Below are 20,319 nucleotides of genomic sequence, written 5' to 3'. Positions count from 1 at the left end.
TTGTAAAAGATGCACCAAATACCTGCCATGATCCAGGTACTGTGCCTGGTGTCCAAGACAGCTCCAGTCTCTGACCTCACAGAGCCTCCTGGCTAGAGGGCCCATAGACAAGAAAACATAATTTAAATGCAGTGGGAAGAGGGCCCTTATTTTGTTTTCTGAGCTGAAAGGATGGTCCCAAGGAGCCTTTATATTCTCAGCAACTTTAACAAGAAAGAATTTGGCTTAGGGGGTTGCAGTGATGTGCTCAATGGGAATGACAGTCTAGATTCCATCCAAAGCTTGTTTTATAAACTGAGATGACCTCCCCTCAAGTCACTGGAGAGCCTCAGGTTACTCATCAGTCAAATGAATATTCTGTGCATTTTGTTATTGACTTGAGTTGGCAGAGTTTTGAGTTTTCTTGTCCCTCCTTATTTGGGGGGATTTACTACCTCAGCTGTACTATACCCCTCAACTTCCGACCGGGTACGAGTTTTATTGTACACACTTCTGCTATCCCTCCTCTTCCATTTTCCCCTTTCCTCACCATGTATGCCTTCTGTTTCCCACAAAGGCAAAAAGAGTTGTGCATTTTGCAGCGCGGGAAGGGCATTTTGATGGCGGCCAGACTTTTCAGCTCTTGCTGTTTTCTTATCATAAGCAAGTCCGAGTTCATTGGGCTTTACATCCTAGCGGCATGAAACACATGGGAGTGGGAGAATAGGAGTGAGGAAGTGCCTTTTGAAGAGAAAAGAAGGTTTTACACAGACATTCAGTGTTCCCCATAAATTCATCTTGCTAATATTAGAAGTCCTGATTGATCTGGGAGCAGAAGGGCTTCTTTTAGTTTAGAGCATTGTTTCCACTTACTTGGGGGACATCATTTTGATACAACAAAGTGAAGGGCATTGGCTGGTACTCACGCTTGTGTTCTCGATTTTGACCCAGCTCGGCTACCAGATAGTTGATGACCTTGATGGAGTCCCTCAGTCTTCAGAAAATGTCTTCAGAAGTGATTTTGCTTTCATCTGGATGAGCAGTTCCCTCTTACTATGCCCCTCATCCTAGTACTAATTAACGAATGCTTTTGACTAGATTTTAAAACGAAATGCAAAATTTAAGAATAAACACGTATTGTAGCAAGTGATTTTGTGAGACAAATAGTCATTTTCGTGTTCTATGGATTACACTTAGGAAAGAAAATAAAGCAGAAGAGATACAGCACATATAACATATGGCTATACCCCCAAACAGCAAACTTCTGAGGTGAATCTGCCGAGGTAATGGAATATGTACGATAGTACTTAGGATTTGATAGTTGTTTTTTATGCAGCGATTCTGACTTATTTTCTGGAATCACATTAGGCTAAATAAGCGTCACTATCAAGTTACACCTTCTTTTCTGGCTGGATTTGATTCAAGGTCATCTTGAGGTTTGATTTCTATTTCAGCCTCATGATTGACTCAGTTTAAGTCACTGAGGCCGTTTCCTCATTCTTAAATGGGGATGGAAATACCTGTGTGCTACCTGTCACCTGGGTGTGAGAATCTTCATGAGAGGACAACTTTAGATGATTCTGGGTTCTCTATGCAAAGGTGTTTTGTAAGAATATGGTGGAATTTTTCAAAAATGATGCTTGTATTTCTCAAATGAAAAATAACTGTGGCTTGAGAATAAAATTGCAAGTTTTGCTGCCAACGATTAACGTGAAGCCTCTATAGACAGAGTTTATGATGGTAAAATTAGCGGATGGAAGCCTACGGTATGTTTGGATTGCCGCAGTGGCAAGACCCGGTGATTTAGAGGTTTAACTGTATTTGTTTGACTCAATGACTTTTAGAGCTAAAGACACTTGGTTCTGCTTCTATCAGGGGTGCTTTGGGTTTCCAGGAATGCAATCACAATTTTCTGAGTTGGGGATTCCACTAAGGGGTGTTACAAGCCAACACCAGATTGCTTTGCTTCTTTGTAAAAAAAAAAAAAAAAAACAGTACAGAAATAAGCTTTTTGAACTTTGAAGTTCTGTGCTCCTTCTTGGAGTCTGATGCTCGTTTTTATTTCTGTTTAGTACGGAAATAAAAAGCCAACAGAGTGAATGTCTTTGAGAAGCAAGGGGCTTTTATTCAGGGGCCTCTGGCAGAATTGCAAGGTTCCCGTGAAGCTGTGGAGGGCCAGAGCCCAGCCTACCTCCAAGGGTGTTGACAACTTTCTGCAAGTCTAATTAATTTGGGTTAGTACTGTGACTCAGTTGGGGCTGATTAAGCTTTTCCAAAGGGATTACATGTGTGCTGGTCTCTTACGAGGGACAGCAGTATCAGAGATGTGCAGGGCTTTCAATGAAAACAACAAAGTGTCCTAAAAGAAAGGAGAATGACCGAACGACTGGGCTATGGAAAAACGTGTTAGTCTAGAGCCCACTCGCTGGTAATTCTCCAGGCAGCTGTCCTCCCTGAGTTTTCTATTTTGGAAAATTCAGATAATTGTTCTTGTTCCCATTCTCAGTTTACAGAGCATCTCTGCCATCCTGCTCTGCTTGGATGTTTAGGGCACTTATTTACTCTAAAAAAGGTGTCCTGAGTCTTCATTACGGACAAAATCTATGCTAAGCAGCTGATGGGAGAGGGGCCCCAAGATGAACCAGACAGTCCTTCCCTGGTGGAGAATGCAGGTTTCTGAGAAAACAGACATAGACACAGATAACACAAGAAATAAGGCCACGTGCTAAGACTAGGGGGCCTCAAGATTTCAAATAGAATCCTGACATTCAGTGTTCCTCTTAAATGCCACCTTGTCGACGTTAGAAGTCCTCACCGATCCTGAGCAGAAGGGCTGCTTTTGGTTTAGAGCATTGTTCCATTTAATCAGGGAGTGTACTTCTGCAGAATTAAGAATGCTGACTGGTAGTCAGACCTCTTGATTTTGACCCAGCTCTGCTGCTAAATAGCTGGGCAGCCCTGATGGAATCCTTCAGTGTCTTGGAAAATCTGTTTCCTCATCTCTACAGTGAAGGATCTGGATCCAAGGGGGCTGGATTGAGTTCTGCCCTATTGTTCTAGGATGCTATCTGTAGCAACCACCAGGATTGGCAGTCACTAGTCACCTACGGCAGGTGGTTTGAGTCCATGCTGCCTGCAGGGTTATGTAAAACTGCTTGAGAGCTGAAATGGCTTGAGCAACCAGATGAGAGGCGAAGGTACCTGTGTCATGAAGCTTTCTCTTCTCCTTGGCAGGATCCCACTGGGCAGGGATGCACCTCGCGGGTTCAAATCTCAGGAAAAAAAGAAAACAACTTTTACTATTTTTTAGAATAAAAAAATCTGGAACGTAAATATTTGGGGAGGAATTTTATTTCCAATTACACTTGCTTACAAGTGCAGTGCAGAGCTAAAGACGCACCCGTGGAGGTCTGGGAGATAACCACTTGCTAAGTGCTCTTTTTTTTTCCTTTTTTTTTTTAACTAACAAATGAAAAATGAAATTGAAAGTGCTGATGGCTTCATTAGACAGGGAGGGATTTCTAATGTGTTAATTTGGCATCTTTCTCCTGTTCATCCAGTGACAGTTATAGACTTGCTGTCTGTGTGTGTGCACCTAGTCTGTCCCCAAGGGCATGTGTGCGTGCGCCCACCTCTGCAGTTCATACTCGGGAGAATGAAGGCTCCCAGCTTGTGGGAAATCTTTTCTGACAGGTTGCTGGAGAGCATAAAATTTTGCGTCTTCTGCTTTTATGCCTCATGAGGTTCAGGCATATGCTTGTTATTTGTCCAGCTTTTAGTAGGACGTTCAGTCCTTAAGTCTGAATCAATTCTCCCTCCTTCCCTCTGCCCCTCCCTCCTTTTTTTTTTTTGACGTAAAAGTTGAAATTCATTCCAGTTTTCAGGTGAAGGTGTAGACAGGGTTTCTTCCCTCTTTCTTTCAGCCTGATCCCCCACTGGGATGACAGAGCCCTTCACCATGGGCCTCCATGTGGTCCTTAACTTTGTTTCATTGTTTGCAGCGCATGGAGGGTCCAGGCTGACCTGTCCCCGCCAGGCCAAGGGAAGGCTAGGTTTATGGAATCGTGTAATTGAAAGCTGTTTTACATTTGCAGAGTTAGTATTCATCTCTGAGCAAAGGAGAGCAGTAAAGAAGCTTTTAGTTAAAAAAAAATTAGCCCCTTTGGGATAATGATTGAGCTATAGAAAAATAGAATGAAGTGACCTGGTCACATAGCAACCAAGCAGAAAACCCCACACAAGCAAACACTAAAATTATCAGCTCATGAAATTCCTTACTCGTTCATGCAAATGGTCTTTAGCTTGAGAATGTACCGTTTAATAAACAGATTTCCACCTGTCACACAGCTCTCCTCACATCCCTCTGCAAGCCAAAAGGTTCTAGAACAGTGTTACTCAAAGTGGGATCCAAAGAAGGCAGCACCAGGAGCTGATGAGCCGATGGGAGCCTGTGAGAAATGGAAATTCTTGGGTCCCATCTCGTACCTACTGAATCAGAATCTCTGGGAGTGGGGACCAGCAGTCTGTTTTTGCTCAAGCCCCCCAGTAATGTTGACAGGCACTGAAGCTTGAGAAACACTGCTCTAAAACACAAGTATGGGAAACTATGAACCTGGAGCCTCCTGGCAGGGCAGGTGGTCTGTGTTTTCGAAGAAACACACTCAAGACTGTTCTGCCATTCTCCAGAGTTCTCAGGCAATGCATCCCTTTAACGGGACATCGTCCAGATATTGCAGAGTCCACACATGTAGCAGGCGTGGTGGAGAGTGTTCACAGTAATTAAACAAATATGGCAGGTGTGCTTTCCGGATAAAGTGAGGATAAAAGTTAGAAAGAGATACTCAAATTAGAGATGGATAGAAAAGAAACTTCCCCTCCTTGCCACCCTCTCTATATTGCTATAATTTTTATTTGCACCCAGGAACATGGATGCATTTAGCCTTTATAGAAGGAGTGCCAAGAATATGTAAGGCAGCTATTAAAAGCTTGTTGAAGGGCTTCCCTGGTGGCGCAGTGGTTGAGAGTCCGCCTGCCGATGCAGGGGGTGCAGGTTTGTGTCCCGGTCCGGGAAGATCCCACATGCCGCGGAGCGGCTGGGCCCGTGAGCCATGGCCGCTGAGCCTGCGCGTCCAGAGCCTGTGCTCCGCAACGGGAGAGGCCACAACAGTGAGAGGCCCGCGTACCGCAAAAAAAAAAAAAAAAAGCTTGTTGAAGAAGGTTTGAATGAAAGCATTTGGACACGCATTCTCTTGCTTACCAGCTGTGGCCTTTGGTAAATTATGTAAACTCTATAAACCTCACATTCCTCATCTGTAAAAGGGAATGCTTAGACTTACCTTGTAGATTTGTTGTGAGGATTAAATGTGACTACGGTTGTGAAATGCTAGGCATGGTGACTGGTACATGGTGTGGGGCTCCATGAAGGATAAATATTCTTATTATTTTTATTATAACCCAACATTAAATTCATTGAGAACACATGCATTTCATGACTCCTATATGCTAGAGATGGTGTCAGCTTCTTGAGCCCATAGGCAGCTTGAGGTTGAACTCTGGGGGTAGGGTGGGGTTCACGTTAGCATCACCAGTGGGCTTATTCCAATTTCATAATACCTCACCCCCTTTGCCACATGAGGTTTTGGCATCCTTTCTTCATACTGTCCCAACTTCCCCTCAATGTATGTGAGAGCATCCATCTGGGATGTAGTTTTTAAAAGCCCAGTAGGTGAATCTGGTATGTTTCCTCTTTGAGAGTCCCTGCAGTGTTGTTATATGAAACCAACCAGAAAAACATTACTAAACACTTAATTTTTGAAATCTTTTAGACTCTGCACTGGTGTACATGGGATTTGATAATACTTCTCTTGTTTTAAAGGAGTCATTTGTGAATGCTAAACTTTCACCCTGTTTGGGGCATGTCTCCTTTGTCACCCCTTTAATAAAAAAACCCTTGCCAATTTCTTATAATAGTTGCAGATACAGGCTCTACCACGTTTTTTCTGTTACTTGACTCAGTTTCTGCTTGATAAAATAAGAAGGAACATTGGACTAGGAGTTGTAAGACCCAGGCTCTCCTTCCTCTTCTGTGACCACGTCCTAGGAATAACAAGCCATGCAACCCCAGGGCCTCATCATTTCCTTGTGTTCCATGTAGGCCTGGATCATAGGATGTCCCATGTGTTTTCTGACTCAAAGAGTCTAGCAACCAAGTCCTACTACTATCATAATCTATCATCTTGCTATATATACACTAACAAAGTAGAGATCATTGAAGAAAATTACGCGAATCACAAGACTGAAGTACAATTAGCATACTAATTGCTTGCCAGTAAATGTCAGTAACTGGAAATAGTTTGTTCTCTAAATAATCTTCCTACCTAAATCTTCTTAGCCCCAGTTATTTGCTTAAAAACCTTCATTTTATAGATAACATAAAAGAAAGGCTTTGATCCTGGTGCTATTCTCATCACAAATTTCAAATTAGTGAGCTTAGTTTTGAATCAAAGAGGTTTTGACTTCGTCATTAGTATATGTATCCTAGATTTTATGAATGTATTTTCCTCTCCTCTCCTTTGTCTGACCTTGGATCCATTAACCAGCTTATTTTTTCCCAATTGATCAGGGACGCAACAAGAGGACTGTGGTCTTTGGGACTACACTTTCGCAAACAGAAAGCTAAAAAAAAATATATATTATATATATATATATATATATATATATATATATATATATATATATCATTCTTGTGATCTTTTCTTTTTTTCCAAGCCTGGGAACTGAACTAGGCTCAAGCCCACCCCCAGTGCCAGCTAAATCAGGGCTCCTGGACCTTGAACTGTTACCTAAGCCACCCTCCCTGCTGCACCAGCTGCACTGCTCATTCATAGTGACCCAGTTCCTTTTCTTATGTAAGCACCCTGCATCAAAGAACTAGAGGGAGGATGCCGGCAGCAGGCAGCGTGTGCGGCCACGGGAGTGTTCTTGCAGATGCAGTGCATGCTCGGGAGGATGCCAAAGTTCTGTCCAGTGTTCCAGGAATTCTGGACACCATCCTTTCCTTTCCTGCAACTCAATAGACACTAATCTCAAAAATGTCTGATGTCCTTAGTGTCTTGACTTAGAAGGTCACGCAGAGAAAGCCAAAGTGAAATAAAAATGAAATGGAAAAAAAAAAAAAAAAGGCAGATCCTCCTGTTTCTCTCTCATTCTCCTGAACTGTTTCTCACCCATCATCTTTAAGTTACCAGGGTCGTGTTTTGGTATTAGGCAGGTTATTTCTGTCCAATGATTCCTTAAGCCAGCAACGTACAGGAATGATTATCACAAACACATGTGGAGCAATCACCGTCTTAGCGTCAGGCTCTACATGCTGTTTACGTGTATTAACTCACCTCATCCCCACGGCCCCATGGGGGAAGTACTGTTAGCATCTGCATTCCACAGAGGAGAGAACTGAGGCACAGAGAGCTTAAGCATCTTGCTCAAGGTCACACAGAGCCAGGACACAGTCCCAGGCAGAATAGTTTCAGGGGTCAGAGAGAAATCACTCTCCAGCAGCCTGGAATCTGTCGGGGTGGTGGAGGGGGGACTCTACTTCTCTGAGTATTGGGGAGGGATCTGAGTCTGGGATACCCCAGGGGGGTGAGTGGGTAAGGGGGGCGGTGGATGGTGCCTGGCAGGTGTGGGCAAAGGAAGCACAGCTAACAAAGCAGCTCACTCTGAGAGATGCCAGTAGATGCTCATGAGCCTTTCAGAGATGAACCGGCATCCTGCATTTTAACCAACTACAGTTTATGGACAAGCAGAAGGGAAGGAGAGGGTCCTGGTGGAGAGAAGGGGAAACATGGAAGGAGGAGTGAAAAGGGACGGAGGACAGAAGAAAAGGGAGAAGAGCGGGGAAAGATGCTGAGGAGTTTAGGGAGAGGACCAGACAAAAGGCTTGCTGGGAGGAGGTGGGAGGCGATAGAAGGGGGAGGAAAAGATGTAGATGGGAAGAAGGAATCCTGCTGTAGCCTCATACAATTCCTTTGCTAGGTCACATGAGCAGGAAAGTTGGGCCAGGTTGGGGACAAGTGGTCTGTACACAGAGGCCCGCTGCGGCCATCTGCTCTGGGGCAGGGGAGGGGCTCCTGCAGCCATGGGGCAGTGGAGGGGGGCTCCCACCCCATCTCACTTCCATTGTTCCGGGATGAAGTTTTCTTTGCACAGTGACCCTCCACCCTGCGTTGCTCAGAGCCGGCCCTGGGAATATGAAAGGATGGGGGGAGGGGCTGAGAGGGGAGGGCAAGCAGAGGAGGAGGGCTGTGATCCCCACGGTCTGCGCAGGCCTCCATGAGGTTTTCAGTGCGTCTTTGCTGCGATGCTGCTTCTCGGGTCCAGACCCTCCTAGGCCTTTCTCCCCTCCTTCCTCGTCTCTCCTCAAGCTCTTCCCTTGAAATCCTGGTAAATTTCAAGTCCTACATTTTGCTTTGTTTGCCCTCCCACTCCCTCTGAAACCTGCCCTGGAAATGCAGGCAAACACAGTTTGGATCAAGGCTGCCGGTGATCGGATGCACCTTTACAAGGTCACTCAGCTGTGCTTTGAGTGTCCCCGGGCCAGGGTTGGGGAGTATGCCTGCCTGCTCTCTGAGGTGCCCCTGCATCCTAGGAGGGACACGTAGGGTGGGTATCAGAGCTGCGGGAAAAGAAGAGAGTTTAGACAGATTCCAGGTTATGAGTGGTACCTAATGGCCTCCATTGTCGCCACAGAGGAGGTGATGGCAGGTGTCGTCCTGCCGGAGAATCTCCAGCTCTGTGAGCCAAATGGTGTGTTTGCCCTGCTGTGGCGTAATTTCAGCATACTGTCTGATTTGGGATTATTGCCCACCCCTCCTTTAGAGGAAGCGATAACATGGGGTCTGCCAATGGTCACCAGAGGAGAGACAGGCGGAGTGGGCTCTGAAGTCGCGTAGATGTGTGTGTAAATCCACCTCCCACCCCTTACTGTCTAAGGGACCACAGACGTTTCACTTAAACTCTCCAAGGTGAGAAAGCCTCGGGCTTTGAGATGTTAAGGTGTTTTCCCCAGGTCACACAGGATTCAAACGCAGGCCGTCTGACTCCAGAGCCTCTGCCTTGATAATAGGGTTGGTGTAAGGGTTACGTGAGTTGATATGTAGATTGGATAGAACTTGGCCTGGGGTAAGTCCATGATGTATAATGTGAGGAAGAGGATGGAAAACCATCGTCTGAGAGCTGTGTGTGACGCAGACACATCAAGGTTGTGATGGGGGCACAGAGCAGAGCGCTAACCCTACCTGGGAGAGTTCATGAGATCCACCACCCTCACTTTCCAGATGACGATGCTGAGACTCAGTGAGGTTGAATGTGCTAATTATGGGCAGCCTGCCTGTGATCAGAACTGGTGCTTCTGGGTGAGACAGTGGTGCTCCTGTCCCAGGCGGGATGGGCAGGGTCAGTAGGCTGCCTCAACGGAGCTGCCAGACAAATGCAATCTGAGTATGAGCTCACCACACATTTTACTCCAAATCTCCATCCCCACTGAGTCAGTCTGAACTGCTGTAATTCAGTTGGGTGCTACTGCCCATGCCCATTCTTCTATGTTGTTCTACTCTCCGATACTCCTCTGCCTCCCTCGGTGACTTTTTTCATTTCCTCCCCAACTCATCTGTCGCCCTCATTCCTGGAAATGTCGTCACTCTTGTGTTGTTGCTTGAGGCCTCCTTGTCTTGTGCTGCGCAATGGCTCTCCCTCCCCGGCTCTCCAGTCATCACCGGCGCAGGCGTCCCTCGGGCCCCACTGTTGTGCAGAGCTGGAGAGTGGACCACTGTCTCACATAAGAATGCTGGCTCTAATCCCACTACTGGGCATGTACCCTGAGAAAACCATAATTCAAACAGTCATGTACCAAAATGTTCATTGCAGCTCTATTTACAATAGCCCGGAGATGGAAACAACTTAAGTGTCCGTCATCGGATGAATGGATAAAGAAGATGTGGCACATATATACAATGGAATATTACTCAGCCATAAAAAGAAACGAAATTGAGTTATTTGTAATGAGGTGGATAAGACCTAGAGTCTGTCATACAGAGTGAAGTAAGTCAGAAAGAGAAAGACAAATACCGTATGCTAACACATATATGTGGAATTTAAGAAAAAAAAATGTCCTGAAGAACCTAGGGGTAAGACAGGAATAAAGACACAGACCTACTAGAGGATGGACTTGAGGATATGGGGAGGGGGAAGGGTAAGCTGTGACAAAGCGAGAGAGAGGCATGGACATATATACACTACCAAACGTAAAATAGATAGCTAGTGGGAAGCAGCCGCATAGCACAGGGAGATCAGCTCCGTGCTTTGTGACCACCTAGAGGGGTAGGATAGGGAGGGTAGGAGGGAGATGCAAGAGGGAGGGGATATGGGAATATATGTATATGCATAACTGATTCACTTTGTTATAAAGCAGAAGCTAACACACCATTGTAAAGCAATTATACTCCAATAAAGATGTAAAAAGAAAAAAAGAATGCTGGCTCTGCAGCTTGGCATCCTTGCTACTTGCTAACTGTGTGACCATTGGCAAGCTATTTAACTTCTCTAAGTTTCATTTTTCTCTACTGCGAAATGGTGAAACTATCAGGACCTATGCTGTAGATTTGCCACGAGGTTCACAATGCATTTGGTGCTGCACCTGGCCCCAAGTGAGTGCTCAATACCTATATGCAGTGGTTATTTTAAAAATGCCTTCTCTAACTTCAACTTTTCTTTACCTCCAGCTTGGCCTCTTCCTTTTTTAGTGTCCCAACTGCTGGTGCCTTCCTGCTCTCCAGGTTCCATTTGCCAGCCTGGAGCTGATGCTCCTGTCTTTTTTTTTTTTTAATTTATTTATTTTTGGCTGTATTGGGTCTTCATTGCTGCGCATGGGCTTTCTCTAGTTGTGGTGAGCGGGGGCTACTCTTCCTTGCACTGCCTGGGCGTCTCATTGCAGTGGCTTCTCTTGTTTTGGAACACAGCCTCTAGGTGCACGGGCTTCAGTAGTTGTGGCACGTGGGCTCAGTAGTTGTGGCTCGCGGGCTCTAGAGTGCAGGCTCAATAGTTGTGGCACATGGGCTTAGTTGCTCCGTGGCATGTGGGATCTTCCTGGACCGGGCATTGAACCCGTGTCACCTGCATTGGCAGGCAGATTCTTAACCACTGTGCCAGCAGGGAAGTCCCTATGCTCCTGTCTTTGAATGACGGGCACACCCCAAAGCTAAAAGGTCTTGCTCCTTTCCTGGTGCATCGTAACACTCTCCAGGAACCGAAATCTAGGTCTTCATAATGGTTTGCCTATTTCCTACCAGGGTCCTATTCTTTTTTCCAGAGTATCTGTTCCCAGACTCTTTTCACTGTCATAGGTGTCCCCACCACAGTACATACTACATTTGTAATTATTCAATTAATTATTTTAAATGATTGCTTAATGTTTGTTACACTAGACTAGCTTGCAAGTTCTGTGAGGTGGTGACTTTATATGATTTGATTCTACTGTATCTCCAACATCTGGCACGTGGAGGCAGACTACCTGCAGGGCCTTCATCCCAAATTAATAAAGAAGATCAAAGCTGTTCAACTGTGATGCATCTCAAATATGTCCCTTCCTGGACCATTTCTCTCTATCTCCATCCGTCCCCCTCTCTTTCTCTACTTTTTTTTTTTTTTTTTTTTTGCGGTACGCGGGCCTCTCACTGTTGTGGCCTTTCCTGTTGTGGAGCACAGGCTCCGGACATGCAGGCTCAGCGGCCATGGCTCACGGGCCCAGCCTCTCCGCGGCATGTGGGATCCTCCTGGACCGGGGCATGAACCCGTGTCCCCTGCATCGGCAGGCGGACTGTCAACCACTGCACCACCAGGGAAGCCCTCTTTCTCTACTTCTGACTTTCAGGAAGTCAAGTTCATCCACTTCTTCTTGAACCCTTTCCTTCTTTAGAATCTACCTTTAACAGATACTATTCTTTTGCCCCTTTAATTGCTCTCTTCCCTTGCTCTTTCCCTTCTGCTTGCAAACACACCTGGAAAGATCTTGCTTCAGAGTCATATGGACAGTAGGGAAACTTGGCTGTTCTTGCCAGCTGTGGACTGGAAAATTTATCTGACTTCGTAAGTTTTAGTTTCTTCCTGTGGAAAATGAGAGTGGATCATTTGTGCTATCTATGGATCAGAGTTGCTGTGAAAATAAATTGAGCTGCTGTTTGTAAAATCTCCAGCAAAAATCATGGCATATAGTAAATAAATCAAACTCCCTGCCCCAGATCCTAAACAAATAAATAAAAACTGTATCATTTCCATTTCCTACCACTTTCTCCAGCTAATATCAGATGGGAACTCCTTCAACATCCTGCACCCACACTAGAAACTTTCCTGCATCTACACGCAGCCTTTCCTCTTTTTCTCCATCACAACGCTGTTCTCAGGCCTATTTCTCCTACCTTCCTGGAGGCAACATATTATCAATGAAACTTTCTTTTCGTTAACTTCAACTCCTCCAGCTCAACAAGTCTTTTCTGGCCAGATCAACGTTTAATCATACCCAAGGCTATCTTACAAAAACCCCACGACACACACACACACACACACACACACATACACACACACACACACACCCCAGACCACTTTCCTGACTTCTTGTTTCCCTCCAGCTGTGCTGTCTGATCTCTCTACTCCCCTTCTTGCAAGAGGCATCTGAATTCATTGTTTCAACATCTTCCCCCCTCATTCCCCACTATACTTACCACAATATGACTAGGGATCTCATCACACCACGAAGACTATTCTTGCCAGTGGTTGCGGAACCTTGTCGCCGAGTCTAAAGACCACCGCTTCTCAGACCGTATCTATCTTGTGACCTCTGGGTAGCGCTGGACACAGTGGCCACTTCCTACCTGAAATGTTCCGTTCCCTGGCCTTTTGGAATGCTGTGTTATCCCTCTGTCTCTGGCTCTTTCACAGGCCTCTTGGTGTATGTCTATCCTACAGGTAGGCTCAATAATTTTAGCATTATTGTTATTATTATTAAACACTAGTCTTACTAAACTATTTCTGGTTACTCAAATAAACCTTTCTTAATTGTAGGCCTCCGTGCCTGTGGTTCCCCCTTTCTGCAAGTCTCTTCTTCCTCTTTCCCTTCCTTTTTCACTTAGCTTCCTTCTCCTCAGCTTCACATCTCAGCCTAGAAGCTTCTTCCTCCTATAAGACTTACCTCTCCTCCTCAGCTCTGGCTCAGGCGCCCCCCACCCCGGGTACTTTCACAGCCACCTACGCTTTCCCTAGCATATCACTTATCATCTATACCATAATTACCGTAATTATGTTATCTTGGCTCAAATTGCTCTTTTACTGAAAGTTCTGTGAGCACTTAGTTGTGCCTGTGCTTTGTGCCCAGGCTCCTAGCAGAATGCCTGGGTCACATAATGGGTGAATGAATGAATGAATGAGTGGAGATGGCCTTACTGCTGTGTTGGATTGGTAGTTAGGCTATCTTTTGGTTTTTTGTTTGTTTGTTTGTTTTTTGCGGTACGCGGGCCTCTCTCTGTTGTGGCTTCTCCCGTTGCGGAGCACAGGCTCCGGACGCGCAGGCTCAGCGGCCATGGCTCACGGGCCCAGCTGCTCCGCGGCATGTGGGATCTTCCCGCACCGGGGCACGAACCCGTGTCCCCTGCATCGGCAGGCGGACTCTCAACCACTGTGCCACCAGGGAAGCCCTATCTTACGTTTTTAAATGCTGCATATTATTACTTGTGTGAACTCAGCCAATCCACTTCTCTAAGCATGTTTTCCTCATCTATAAAGTGGGAAGAAGTAAAGCAACGTTCCTGAGGATACTCTGCAGGTGTTATCTCCTTTAATCCACACAAAGACCCAGCAAAGCTGAGATCTGCTGCAAGGAGATAATGTCTGTACCTTGGGTAGGGTGAGGCCACACACTTTCCCTAGCAGGGTGATCCTCAGTAATAGCATCGAGGAAGGCAGAGAGGTAATTTTCTCCATCTCAGCTTGCTCACAAGCACCCATTTTTGCCTGATGGAAAGCACAACACAATCTAACACAAACAGCAAACAAAGTTTTCAATTCAGGTTTAAAAACAACAGGCTCTTCAGAGTCACTCTTCTGAGTCACTTTACATTTGCCCCTTTAGATAAACGCATAGTGTTTTAGGGTTCCCCCAGCCCCGTGCCTTTTTCTTCCCACACCCTGAGTGCAGTGGGAAGGCAGCAGGGGAGGGCCTCTGGCCCGTGTCCTCCCTGTGTCATGGATCGTGTCCCTGGCTCTTGTCACCTGTGGATCGGTCATTGCTCCGAGGCCACCTTGCGGAAGCAGCCCCGCCCACGCCCCTTGGCTCTCCCGGGCACTGAGTCTCCTCAGAGGCTTCCGCAGCTGCAGGTGGTTTTCCCTCCCACCTCTGCCTGTAGCCTCTGACGGGCATGCTAGCTCTCAAACCCCCGTTCTTTTAGAGCCTGAGGAAACTTCTAGAGCTCCTCTATGAGAACTTGGAGGAGACAAGACATGGCAAAAAGAGCACCCACGAGGGATTTTATGGACAGCGATTTTATGATTTGTTCTCTGATGTATCCTAAGATTTTGAACAGTACTTTGTTTATGAGTAGTTTGTTCTTTTTTAATTGTTGAATTGAATGAATGCTTTTCAGAACATCTCTCTGCCTAATTAGTACCACGCCACTGCTTCACACTCACTTTGATTCTTAATTTATCTTGGATTTCTGTGCCCTCCTCTCAGTGTTTTGAACCCAGTGCAGGAAGGAGGGGCAGTGGGGCACTGAGCAGACCTTTCGTAAGAGTCTAAACTGTGTTACTCTCCTCCTGCCTGGCACAGGGACGGTTTTATTTCCAACCTGCCTGATGGGAAACAACCTTATATCATATTCTGCTTTCTCCTGACTCCTTGTCTTACTGTTAAGGTGACCAAGTGTCCTGGGTTTTGCCTATGGTGGTCATGGTTTATGCCTGTTGTCCCTGTGTAATTAACAGAAGTGGCCCCCTTGACTCCCAGAAATGTCCTGGCTGGGGTGACAAATTTCATGGCCACCCCTACTTTTGTTAAACACTTTAAGCTCAGGCCTCCAAACTTAGATTTCTTTGTGATTTAAGGTTTAGCTTTGGGATTTTCATCAACACCCTTTTCTCTCCCAAGTTCCTGGCTCTTACAATTAAAAGTCTTGACTTTTATAACTATGGTTCTAGTGTGGGCATTACGATGTCTATTTTGAAAGATAAACAATGAATTTTTAATTAGGAGAAATAAAAATGTTTCAGAAAAGTAAAAACAAACAGTTAAATATGTCAACCACATGGCGCCATCAGTCCATGGAATGATGGTGGACAGTGCCCGGGCCTAGCACCTATGGATGGAACTTCGATGCTCAGGGGAGTCCATCACCCAGAATAAAGAACTGTTAACATATTGTCCTTCTAGTAAATTTTAGAAAAGAAATAAAACATTATAGCCAGAGTCTTTTTTTAAAATTAATTAATTTTATTTATTTATTATTTTTGGCTGTGTTGGGTCTTCGTTGCCGCACATGGGCTTCTCATTGTCGTGGCTTCTCTTGTTGCGGAGCACGGGCTCTAGGCACGCGGGCTTCAGTAGTTGTGGCATGTGGGCTCAGTAGTTGTGGCTCGTGGGCTCTAGAGTGCAGGCTGAGTAGTTATGGTGCACCAGCTTAGTTGCTCCACGGCATGTGGGATCTTCCTGGACCAGAGCTCGAACCCGTGTCCCCTGCATTGGCAGGTGGATTTTAAACTACTGCACCACCAGGGAAGCCCCCAGCCAGAGTCATTTTTAACCAATGCAGTCACTCCTTTATTTTAGGCTGTATCTGTCCTTCCTCTGAGGACAGTTGCTAGAAAGCTAGAGCTCTTATTTGATTTGAGGAGCATGCGTTAAAGGTTAAGATAATTTATCAAGACTATTTTAATATAAAAAACATCAGCTGAATACATAGGCTATCAATGAATGCTGTTTCCCTTTCCAAATCTATGTGATAACACTACTCATCTTATTCCGATCGGAAGCTCTGTTTGGCAGTATGCGTGACATTGATTAAGAAAAATGCAAGGCTATGTTTATCGTTAACTCGTTTAGTAGAAAAATTATAATTCATCTTAATTAAAATGTATAATTTGATAGGCAAGATCTTTTAAAACAAGGCATCCATGGAATTAATCATTAAACTATGGGGCCTCAAAAGTTTTTTAAAAGAGGCTGAGAACCCCTTCCATATAACAGAATGGTTTTACAGACTGCATTTCAGTGGGTGTTTACTTTCAGACATTTTTCTGATAATAGTGAAGGATTTGCCCTGAGGCATTCACTCCCCCCCCCCCACACCCCCCCATCAGTTTGTCTTGTGACAGATTGTTTTTTCAGGTTGGTTGACTTGGATTGGTGCAGGGAATGGATTACGTATATTACTTTGGCCTCATTAGAAACACAGGCTCACCAGTAGACCCAGGGGACAGCCAACTCTGCATTAGGGGACAGGCAGTCACCACCCAGGGCTGATTAGAAGCGACCAGGCCTTCCCATAGTCATTATTCCTATGGCTTCCTAAACATTTCTCCAGAATATCACTATGATCCTTGAATGAAAAGCATGGCTTGCCTCTGACGGTACCTGTGTGTTTAAGAGAATGGAGTCTTCAAGAGGATGTGGAGGAGAGCAGTGAGGGCTGGACAATCAGGGCCACTCTTGTGTTACGACTTCCTTTCTTTCTTCTACAGTTCTTGGACTTAAGCCTCTTCCTATTTCCCTTCCTTTCCACTTCCCTCCACGTCCACAGATGGGGTGGCTGCGTTCCGCGCCTTCCTGAAGACGGAGTTCAGTGAAGAGAACCTGGAGTTCTGGTTGGCCTGTGAGGAGTTCAAGAAGACCAGGTCAACTGCAAAACTGGTCTCCAAGGCCCATAGGATCTTTGAAGAGTTTGTGGATGTGCAGGCTCCGCGGGAGGTGTGTTGGCAGTGGGGTCTTGTCAGACCCCCATCCATTGCTCTCTCTCCTTGCTGGGGTTTGAGCCAGGTTTGATGGGGACTTTCTTCTGATATGAACCTCACTGCTCTGATGGCTCTGGATACAAAAGGGATCCCTTTTAAGGTGCAGAGCCCAAGGATTCTATAAAAAGGAACTCTATTGGGAGTATTTTAGCTGTCTGTCAGTTAAACATGTCCAGCAGGAACCGTGTCTCTAATAGGGATTCTGCAAGACAGACGCCAGTAAATCCATGTTAGTTTTCCTAGTGGAACGCAGCATGGAATGGGCATGTACTTTGGAATCTTGTTCCAATATCAGCTCCACTACTTACTCGTTGTATGATCTTGGTCAAGTTACCTGGTCTCTCTGTATCACATTTTCCCCAATGTAAAAGGCTATAATATCACCTTTCAAGACCACTCTGAGTATTAGGAGTCAAACACCTATTCAATATTTGTCACTGCTTATTAATGAGTAATTATAGTCATTTATATTATTTTAGGATCATTTATTATAATTACTTATAATAATAATATGAATTTCTATGTACTGCTATTCTGAGTTATAAAACAGAGTTTTACCTGGGAGAGTTTTATAGGAGACAAATATTTGTTGTCTATGAGTTTAGGTGCATTCTATACCTAAAACTCTTCAATTATGCTTTGACTTGGGATGTAGGAGGTCTTTGGCCAGTGGCCAGAAAGCTGCAGGCTCCTTATACACACGGTTGGAACAGAGATGTACATTCTAAACATAGCCTTTCTCCCTGGGGTATTTGTTTCCTTAGCAGCTGAGAAAGGACAAAAGAGCAAGCTTACTTTAGGGAACCCACATTCATGCTTGTCTCTGGTTTAACTTTGCCTGACATTGCAAAGACCCATGGATTAAGAGTTGAGTAATTTGGGGTCTTGCCTTGGCTGTTACTAACTTTCCAGAGTAAATTAGACCAGCTTTTTCATACCCCTTTTCTTCAGTATCTTTATCTATAAATTGGGACGAAGAATATCTGGTCTTCAGACCTCACAGGATTCATCCTGGGATCAAAAGGGATGACCTTCAGGAAAGCAGTTTATTAATAATTATTAATATAATAATTGGCCCTTGAGGGCCTGTGACCGTGCTCTCTGTTTGTGTCTCCAGGTAAACATAGACTTCCAGACCCGAGAAGCCACAAGGAAGAACATGCAGGAACCATCCCTGACTTGCTTTGACCAAGCCCAGGGAAAAGTACACAGTCTCATGGAGAAAGACTCTTACCCCCGGTTCCTGAGGTCCAAAATGTACTTAGATTTGCTGTCCCAGAGCCAGAGGCGGCTCAGTTAGACCTCAGATGGGGACTCTTGGAGATCACCGGCTTTCCCCTCCCCTTGCTGCCAAGACCATATTCTAATGTGAAATGTCATAGGTGTTCAAAAGCAGTGGCATTTAGGTTGGGAGCCCGGGAGTGAGGAAGGGATGAAGGGCCATTCCAAAGTATGATCCAGCCACCAGAGCTCGGACTCTATTCCATTAACCCATGTTTGTGTTTTGGTTAGTGGTAGCACTTTGTCGCTGTCACCCTTCTCTGGGTCGTCGGCAACTTGCCCTCCATAATGCCTTGGGTCATCTCCACTGAGAAGGCAGATATGCCATGCTGGGCTAATCTGTAAATAATGCAAATGCAATTTCCACCACTTCCACACCCTCCTCAGTTAGGACTCTTGACTCTCTAACTTGTCCTATACTCTTGGGAGGAAGAGCTAGAAGACTCTGGCTCACGTTTGTGATTTGCCATCACAATGTAATAGCCGGTCCCGCGTGCTGGGACCTCACGGTTTAGGAGAGAGGTCTCGGTGGAATCCCAGGTTTCTAGCACTGTCACTGATAGGTGGCCTCTGAGAGAAGGGGCACACTCCATGGAGTTGGAGATTCACAAGACTCCCATACCCTTGCAATTCCAGAAAGGGTCTTCTTGGGAGATGTCCTTCACCACTTCTGATGTGGAACTGCTATTGAGAAAGAGACAGCTTGCAAATCTTCCTCAGTTCTACCAAGAAGTTTTCCCGAAGTTGAATGAGCAGGGAATGTAGCACCAGTAGATTTTTGTGCAGTGGGCCACCATATAACCTCTCTGTTGCTTAATGTATTCTCTGCCCTCACCTCCCTGTGGTATCACACATCACTGATCTCTTAGAACGATGGATGGCTTGGTAAAGGGAGGTGAATTCCCTTAGCATGGACAGCTCTCACAGTGCCTAATACTTTTCCTGTCTCTCCCTCTTCCCCCCTTCATGCAGGTCATGTAATTCCAATGGGGGAGAATGGGAACTTAGGCTGTAATTCTCTTTCCAGCTTGCTTCCTGGGAGCATGCTTTTTTAGAAAGTTTCCTCTCGTGAGGGCCATCTTGATCAACAGCTTCCTTCTTGACTTTTTGGGATTGAACGTGGAACAGGAGGTGAGGCTAAGAAGATCACTGTGAACATCTGGTTGTAGAGAACCTTCCTAAGACATCTTCATGGTATCCCGGTGCTGCTTTTGGAAATACATCAGGAAACTTTTCCCTGGAGGATGAGCAAGACACAGGAAACTTACTCCAGCTGCCCGGGAAAAAGCTGACTTTGGCCCAGGACTGCAGTGCTGAGGAGATGAATCCTCAGCAGAGAGACCAGAATGTGGAAGAGGAGCCTGGGAGAGGCTGGTCCCTGGGTGGACTGAATCACAGAGAACGTGCTTGAGGTACTATTGGGGTAACTCACAGCCGATGGATTTGGATTCACTGCAGATCTCCGAAACTTTCAGCTTGACTAAACGAAACAGTACACGATTAGGTGTAAGCTCTGGAATGCAGGTGATTGAAAATTGGGCTGAAGCAGTCTCCCCGTGTAGCGGGGATGAGCCTTTTCAGATGTGCGGGTGTTCCAGGGCTTGCATTTCTGTCCAGTAACTTTATGAATCTCTTCCTTCCTTGGCTGCAGCTAGACAAAGCCAAGAAGGCTCTTGAGTCCCACGGGCTGTTAGGGTCCGCTGCCCCGCCGTGTATCTGTGAGTATCTGTTAGTGAGAGCTGACGTGTCTGTACGAACCATCGAGGAGAGAGAGAACACAGGCCTCCTGAAGAGACCTGCGGAATTTCAAGTTCAAGAACTCTGCAGCCTCATGTGGGTGTTCCTAGTTAGGTCAGGTAGTATTCCCCCGCCCCCACTGGTGAAAAACCATCCTTAGTTTAAGCTGCTAGCATTACTTTAATGATCAAATTCCGGAACAGGGTATTTTCAATGTTGTTTACATATGAAATGTACGTCTGCTGCCAACTCTACTGTCCACTAGGAGGTGCC

At 45.6% G+C, this 20,319-nt stretch overlaps 1 protein-coding gene across 1 annotated transcript in view; it reads left to right on the top strand.

Moving 5' to 3' along the window:
- The window catches only part of LOC116761298 (regulator of G-protein signaling 8), a 58,112-nt gene extending 39,784 nt beyond the window's left edge, over positions 1–18,328 (top strand). Inside the window, exons 6-7 of the mRNA XM_032647104.1 lie at positions 16,818–16,984; positions 18,146–18,328. Of these exons, the coding sequence (XP_032502995.1) occupies positions 16,818–16,984; positions 18,146–18,328 (350 nt within the window). The remainder of the gene's footprint in view (positions 1–16,817; positions 16,985–18,145) is intronic.
- The last annotated feature ends 1,991 nt before the right edge of the window (positions 18,329–20,319 follow it).

Source organism: Phocoena sinus, chromosome 1 (genome assembly GCF_008692025.1).
Source record: "Phocoena sinus isolate mPhoSin1 chromosome 1, mPhoSin1.pri, whole genome shotgun sequence".
Taxonomy (NCBI): Eukaryota; Metazoa; Chordata; class Mammalia; order Artiodactyla; family Phocoenidae; genus Phocoena; species Phocoena sinus.
The sequence above is the reverse complement of the archived record's forward strand: the minus strand, read 5'-3'. Positions and strand labels throughout refer to the sequence as shown.